Below are 8,081 nucleotides of genomic sequence, written 5' to 3' on the forward strand. Positions count from 1 at the left end.
TCTGGGAAAAGGTGAAAAAAATGATCTATTAGGGAAGGTGCTGAGGTTAAAGGGCTGGTGGAAAGTAACCRGGCAGGTGAAGGGTCAAGCACAGAAATTTTCTGTATAAAAAAAWCTCCTAATATAAAACATCCTTCTCACTTTTTTTCTAGTGCATAGTGTTTACAGTTTCTCTGCACTTGCCAGCCAAAGTGTGTGTGTGTGTGAGGGGGGGGGGGGTTTGAGGGTTGGAGTACCTGGAGAACAGATGCAACAAGATCAGGATAGGAAATGGCAGGGAGGAAGGAGAAACACTGAGAGAGGAGCCAGCGGGGGGGGGGGAGGCCAAGGTCAGAGGTAGTGTCTTATCGGCAGTGTTGGAAAGTCAACTGGAGTGCTGATTTAATCAGAAAAGGTCTGCGGTGCTTAGGATGAGGCTGCATTTGTTTTCTTCCTCAAAGAAGGCAGGGAGGGACACTGCTGTTCAGCCTCTCGGGAAGCTAGGTTTGACAGWATGCTTTTGGTTTGGAACACAATACGGGAATGCTGTACTTTAACAATTGGCTGTACTAGTGACCTAAAGGAAGAAAGATGGAGAAATAACACTTCCTYGAGGTGTGTGCACTGTTAAGTGCACCCATTGGACAAAAGATTGTATGCAGTAGTAACTAAAATAAAGCTGCTGCCTGACTGCCAAAACAAAACTGTGGTCGTTCCCCCACTAGTTAATTTGCTCTGCCTTCAATAATTCAATGTTTTAACAAGAAATAGTGGAAGGCAAAACCCATTTGCTAGTTCATACTTGCTCAGCCATAGGAACAATGAATGCATAAAGGTATTACCTGAGAGGAAACTCTTTCCTAGMCTTGTAACTTTGATTAGATGCTCTTTAATTTGCAATGTATCTATTTCTTTGAAATGAGCTGAAAAAAACTTGTTATGCAATCTGAAATGACTTCTCTCCAACCCTTCACACACTGCCTTTTTTTAGTATTCTATAAGTGTTGAGATTTAAGGAATGATTATCAGAACTAACAGTTTTTTTTTTTTTTTTTTTACAGAACAGTTCTTCAATCTTATCTTTATCCAGAGCATACAAGTCTGCCATCCTCACCTACAGAGCTTGGCCCAAAGCCTTCCCTTTTAAATGCATATCTTCCTGACTTCCATGTGAACCCTGAGCCTTTACAAGCTAATAGGCTACTGCAGGATGAGTAACAAAACATTTATAATCAGAATGTAGGAATTTAGAGTGCCCAACCAATACAACTTTTATTACTGCAGGAAGCAGTTTCCAGAGCTAAAGGCTGTTTACCTCTGCTCTAGGAAGGTGGAGGCTGGTGACAGCATTGAGTCTTTATTTCTTATTGAACTTTCTTTTATGTAACAATTACCATGTACTATTGAACTTGTGAACTTGATATTCACCACAGCAGATTTTACTTCTGGGTCTTTCTTTCTACAGCAGTGGTAATCCAGGCTTCTCTATTGTTACAGGTTGTCTTCTCAAAATCAATAAAAGCTGAAGATGGATATTAAGCGTGTGAAGGACTATTTCTATTGGCTGTACTTCCAGTACCTCCTGGTCACCTGCAGCTATGTGCTGGAGCCTTGGGAGCAGTCCATGTTCCACACCATCACTGTCACTGTTTTTGCTATGGTGGTGTACACTGCTTACGTCTTCATCCCTATCCATGTCCGCCTGGCTTTTGAGTTCTTCTCCCAGATATTTGGAGGCCAGCCTGAAAGTACTGTTTCCATCATGAACTGAACTTGCCTCCGTAGTAATTAGCAGCTCTTGCAACTTGTGAAATGAAATGTCTTCAGTTCTGTGCATTTGAGTTCTGAAGCAGTTTTGCAGTTATGAAAATACTGTTTTCTCTTACAAAACATGGCTTGCTTAATTACCAAAGCTGAAAACCAGAGTAAGGCTGACTATTGGCTACACAGTCCCAGTTAAATAAAGCACAAGCCAGCTTTTGCTGTGTGATAATGAAACACATCATCCAGAAGAAAACACTTATCTAATATTCAACTTGCTTGCTGTAAGAAAAATATTATGTATGATGAATGCCTTGAATTAAGAGATGTCTTTTACTGTAACACATTCAAAACTTATTTTTTATCATAATGGAAGGCAGGTATTCTAGAACCATGTGCTTTTTAAAGTGTAGTTTTMCATATTTTCTTCACTAATTTAATCATATTGGCATATATCAAATAGCAAAGACTGTTTACAATGATTGTGAGGAGGGATATTTTGCTTATTATACAAAACTCCTGCCAACAGACTGCAGTGGCAAAACCTGCCTTTCTTTTTTTGACAGACTAGAGGAGCATAAGTGAAATAGAGCATGATTGAAAACTGTCTGTCTGGTAATTGACTTCTGGGTTTTTTTAATGGATGGAAGAATAAAGAAAGTAATATGAGGTATGAACCTGAATCCAGCAGCATCTAAGTTGCTGCTACCGAGTTTAGATGTCCTAATTGCTRTAGTAAAAATTTACTGAAAACAGGAAGAGAAACAGAAGCGAGTGTTTCAGTGCACTCCTCCCTTCTTTGATACAAACTGAGACATTTTTTTCCTTTTAGTTCCTCTCCACTGAAGCAAGCAAAGTGTATGTTTGCACAGAGGAAGATGATGCAGTATATAGAGTGGAAATAATATTTTAATAACTACAGGGAGGTCTGAAGCATTTAAATGAAACTTTGATACAGAGATCTCCTTTACAAAGAAGAAATGCAACTTACTGTAATTGCCTGTGGGAAGTTTCTTCAACAATGTAAGGTTTGTTTTGTTCATTTTTCACTTTACATCTAAAGCAAATGCCAATGCCAAATTGCTGTAACTATGCAGTGCATGTATCTAACAGCTGATGCTAATGTTATTAGAAGTGAGAGTTATAAAATGTAAATAGCTTTCAAATAATGTTTGCATGGATAAAGGATTAAAAAAAAAAACTTCCTTATTAAGCTGCAGTGGGGTCCTGCATGCTTAAAAGAATGATGTGTTCTGAACTTTGTCAGAAACTAAGACATGTTTTGAAGGCTGAACAGATCTGAACATGTGTATGCAGTTTTTTCAGAAACAAAATAAAGACCACTTCTTCAGGAAGCAATACTTTAGTGAATGACTTGGCTGTTTGTGTTTTTACTTTGCAWGTACTCTGGATGTGTGTGGTCCAGGTCAATATCACAGAAACAGATTTTTTTTGCTAACATTATGGGGCAAGGTTCCACAACTGCTCAAGCAGATCCACATCTGGATTGCCATGATCTTTATTTGGGACCTGTGTTCCTGCCTGAGATCTCCATTCTTTTGGGATGGGGACCCAAACTTAAAGTTGAAGAGCCTCTGCAAACCTATTTACAGGGCCTGATGAAGTAACACACTGCTGTGTAGTGGCCTAATYATACAAGTCATCAAAATCAGCAACTACTTGAGATAAATGTATCAATGTATACGTATGACATTCCTTTTCTCAGAGGCAAAATTGGGTTTGTAAGCACACTTACAGTATTAAACTGACATTGGAGGAGACAATAATATTAAGTACTTGTGAAAACTTCTATGAAAATGGTCTATAAAACAGATTAAAAGTATCAACCTAAATCTTAGAGACAAAGAAATGAAAAGATTATCAAGTGAGTACTTGAACTGAAAATACAGTCTTTTGAGGATAGGATATTGGGAGCTACTTTTTAACTGGATAATAAAATAGTATAAATGCTATGTCTGCCTCAATTGTTTCCAATTAAAAAAAATAATCTCTAAAAAAGCTTTTTTTGTCCCCAACAGCATCAACCAGAACTGACCTGCTTCTAGTACTACAAGGAAAAGCACTTTCTTATATGTGTGCAATGGCTGGGTCTCATATCTCAAGGAACACACACCCCAGTGTGATGTTGCAATTTGTGTTTAACTTAAAGCAAACAGAATAATCATCTACAAACACAGGTATTGTTCAGGAAGAGGGAATTTCCATTGACCTCTCATGTAAGGATTCTAGTAAAGCACTTCTCTTCCTTGTTCCTCCCTTTGACTTTTTACAGCTTCACAGAAGGCACTTGGAAGAAAGCAGTAGCAGTTTCTCCTTGGGAGATCCTCCAACTGCCTTCTGCCACGTTTGTTAACTGAAAACACTTCGGGGGATGGAGCTGTCTTCAGTTTGTTTAGTAAGTTTTAAAGGAGTTTTAGGGTGAGAGGTAGTTGAGGATGGAAAGAGATAGCTGAAAATAACCTCTTTGCTGAAAAGCCATTTGAGATTTTTTCCAGTTCTGTTCGTTCCTTCATCTCTTACACTACCAAAGCTGAAATATTTCTCCTTATTTAATATTTAAAATTAATGGATTCCAGCAGGAGGTTTCCAAAGCATATTTTTGGAACACAGCTGTAAACAGAACCATTTTTTCCCTAACTAAAAGACAGCAAAGGTAAGGTACTGTAGGACATAATTTTCAACAGGCTGAGACTGTACCACAGCTTAGGAACTTGTGATTCCAAAAATCTTTTTCCCTGCTGGATGAAGCTTTCATATGTGRTAGAAAGAGGTTTCCATTACATTATATCTTAATGTGAAATTACCATTTCCTGTAATAGCAGTAAGCCATAGGAGGAGGGTGCATGCCTTCCAAGAGCTGCCAATAATACTGGTGCACAGTTCGGTATGTGTGCACAGGAGCAATGTATCTGGGCTGATGCTCCATGGGAAAGAGTATAATGTTGGGTTCTTTATAAAAAAAAAAAAAAAAAAAAAAAAAAAAAACACCCTGGCAGGACACATTTTCTTNAAAAAAAAAAACACCCTGGCAGGACACATTTTCTTCTGCTTCTTTATTACCCCACATTAACTGCAGCTACCTCTGCCATTGTTACCCTTTGATAATTGTAGTTTGGGCTGAGCGCAGCAGCTAGACATTTTTACACCAAAAAAGCAAATAAAAGCATTATGGTAAAAATAAATAAAATCAATAATCCAACAGCAATAAATGAAACAAAAGCAGAAAGGAAGATGAACTAGTTTCATCTGCATTCACCCTGAAAGTACAAACCTATCATTAAATTAAGTGCTGAAAAATGTTTGAGTTCAGCTGGCCAGCACYATACCTCCCTTGTTTAAAATTCATTTTCTTAATTTCATTTAATCAAAGGCAGCATTTATCCTGCCATAAAGGTTTCCTTGCCAGTTTCATGGATCACCTCCCAAATCCATTACTTAGGGCAACTACATGTGCATCTGTTCAGACAATGCACTTCCAGAAGGGTCTTCCTGAAACATTTCCAGCCAGACTTTGCTAAAGAAAAATTATTGAAAAAGGGTTCCCAGGGCCCTTTTCCTTAGCTGTGGTTTTATACAGGAAATTAGTAATGATCAGCAGAGTTAACAATGACTTGACATATCTAGCGGCCTTATTTCTGAATTATTTCGGTGTACTCATTTTGCCGCATGAATTAAAACGTGGAATGTCAAATACATTAGCAACAGTATAGCTCAAAGGCTAGTCAGTGGGATAGAGAAGGCTCTAATTATAGGCTGCTTTAGCTGGTATCTCACTTACTTCAGAGCAATATTCCCAGTCCGTTTTCATAACTCCTAGATATCCTCCAAATGGTTCCTGCCTTTCAGTTTACCTGAGAGAAGAGAAATATATATATTTAGTGGTTAAAGTGATATCCTCATTCCTTCCATTGATCTTCCTAGAAAATCAAGCAGAACAGTCCAAAGCGGCTGATAGGGGAAAATCACTATTGTGTACTCTTCACGTTTTCAGGGAATAAACAGAGGGCACCTGGGTTCAAACTAGTCACTTGTAGAGACAGATCATCACTTGTGTGTCCAATCTGATCTACATGGAATTCCCTGAAAAATGAAAGCTTGTGTTTCTGGAAAGTTTTGAAATATTGAACATGCCCAAGTACAAAATTTTTCTGACATTTTATTATTGATGCTATTTGACTATAATTTAAGAATCTTGCTTTGGATGCAGAGTTAGTGTAAAAAAAAAAAAGCTATGTTACTTTTTCACTGATAACCATTTATGCAGTTAAATCATTAAAAACCTTAGTGCCTTTTCTCCTTTATCAAGAGAAAAATGTCATTAACATACTTAAAATAATAATTTTTATAAAAGTTCTGTTTTAGATGAACTCCAAAAGAGCAAACGGCTATCACCAATCAATAACATACAAACACTACAATGTGTGAGCAATGTACCTCCACAGAGATGCCTCTTGGAAGCTTGTCTACAGAGTTAAGGGGTGGTAAAAATAGTATGTGTCCAGAAATTGTTCTTATCTCAGTGGTAGGAAGCTCTCCTGTACTACTTCAAAATGCAGATGTTGTCCTGTTCTTGTTATAGGCACAGTATTAGCCCTGTTCAGCATGTACACAGTATCAGTCAGGACTGTGAATACAACATACTGTATCTGGGTCTCCCCTCAGTTCTCTGTTACCAGGGCAATGCTCCACTTCTAGAGTTTAATTTTGCTAATTATGCAGAAGCCAGGGAAAAAAAAACCTGTGTGAGCCACCACAAAGGTGGATCTTTAAATACAAGAAGTACAGCAGGGTGTAGTAACAGTCAACAGAACCACAGGAACTGCAAATTAATCTTGTACAGCACTAGAAAATATTTGCAAAAATTCAGCCTACCCTCTCAGGTGAATTAGTGCACTCTTGGGTGGATGTATGGACAAATGGCAGTATTTCAAGCTGAGCTTTTGAAAATTAAAGTAGAAAAAGTAATATACAAATTAAAAATCACTAAGCTTGTGAGAATTTCCTCACAATCACACAAAATGATCACCATCCAGTACCATATCAAAAGCAATGCTGTTCTTTCATAGTATGTGTGAGTCCCTAAGTCATTTTGTTTATTTTTAAAATACCAAATCACAGCTATATTAGCAAGTCACCATGTTCTTATCCTACTACAAATGTATTTTTGCATAGAACCTGGGTTTTTTTTTGTTGTTTTTTTTTGTTTTGTTTTGTTTTGTTTTGTTTTTTTTCTGTTTAGTAACTCCAGATAGCTTCCTAGCCAAGATAGGAGAACAATTTATTTATTTGGACTCCCTGTGTGCATCTGGATACTGACAACAGCAAGATTTAGTGAAAAACCATGACAAATACAGTTGCTCCTCTCCTTTCTGCAGTAGTAGTCACCAGTGTACTGCAGCTGGAGGTCAGCAAACAGCATGTGGCAATGGAGGCAGAGACGGCAGATGTTAGCAGCTCCTCCTGTCATGCCTGTCCCGCAGCCTTGCTGACAGCAGCAATAGCCAGCCTCATTATTTCCAGAAAGACAGCAGGATGCTCCATCAGATGAAGGGAATGCAAAAATCACAATTAAAAAATAAATCTCGGTCACTGGTCAGCTAAATTACTAGGTATCTTTTTGTTTGTTTTCATACTCGCCAGCTGCCTTCTGCACAAGACATGGTTCCTCACTCAGTTTGTATGGACTCTACCCTCCAACCCAAGCATGACCGGTAGCTAAAAAACTGAGGAGTCAGTAGAAAAATCAGACTTCTCTTAAGGTACAAGTCATCAACTACTACATCCACAGCAAACTTCATGCTATGTGCAGACCTGCCTCAAACTTCTTGCAGCCAAGGAAGTCAAGGGAGCTGAAATGATCAAAATGTTCTGGCAAAATAAAATACCTTAAATCTCACGAAACAGAAAATTCAGTGTAATAGCAGCATTTGTTAGCTGACAAAGAAGGTCAGACACCTGTAATGCCCCTAGGTCCTCAGAAGGCAGGAAAGGCTGGATGTGAGCACACAGTAACAGCACAGAGCTCCTCCAGCTGCTCCAGTGGCTAGAACGGAAACAAAGCAGGCTCCTCTACTCTCCTTCCTCCAAAAAATGCAGAAAACTTGGTATGAACTAACTGAAGGTATCTTGGTCCAAAGCATGACTGATTTTGTCCACAATAGATCAGTTCCTCAGAATATTTTGCCACTGAATTTGAAGAGCGCAGGTTATGAAAATATCTCTAGGCAACTTATTTAGAAACTCCCTAGCTTTATAGCTGTGATTCACATATGGAGGTAAGAATTAACTCTGAGACATCTGTCATCATTGTTGTCTACTCC

At 38.4% G+C, this 8,081-nt stretch overlaps 1 protein-coding gene across 2 annotated transcripts; it reads left to right on the forward strand.

The window, feature by feature from the left end:
• Nucleotides 1-1,480: 1,480 nt before the first annotated feature.
• On the forward strand, nucleotides 1,481-7,363 carry SPTSSB (serine palmitoyltransferase small subunit B). Of its 2 annotated transcripts, XM_085304083.1 has the most exons (3): nucleotides 1,481-2,763; nucleotides 3,780-3,938; nucleotides 7,137-7,363. In XM_085304083.1, the coding sequence occupies exon 1, from the start codon at nucleotides 1,508-1,510 to the stop codon at nucleotides 1,748-1,750; it is 243 nt and encodes an 80-aa protein (XP_085160209.1). In that variant the 5' UTR covers nucleotides 1,481-1,507; the 3' UTR covers nucleotides 1,751-2,763; nucleotides 3,780-3,938; nucleotides 7,137-7,363. The 2 variants fall into 2 exon arrangements, with proteins under 2 accessions (XP_085160209.1, XP_085160210.1); XM_085304084.1 differs by lacking the exons at nucleotides 3,780-3,938; nucleotides 7,137-7,363 and having other exon boundaries at nucleotides 1,481-2,024; nucleotides 2,573-3,092.
• Nucleotides 7,364-8,081: the final 718 nt, after the last annotated feature.

Source organism: Rhea americana, unplaced genomic scaffold, assembly GCF_003343005.1.
Source record: "Rhea americana isolate MKP2758 unplaced genomic scaffold, rheAme1 scaffold_202, whole genome shotgun sequence".
Taxonomy (NCBI): Eukaryota; Metazoa; Chordata; class Aves; order Rheiformes; family Rheidae; genus Rhea; species Rhea americana.

Coding starts and splice junctions, on each gene's coding strand:
- SPTSSB (XM_085304083.1), top strand. CDS start 1,508: ATGGATATTAAGCGTGTGAAGGACTATTTCTATTGGCTGTACTTCCAG.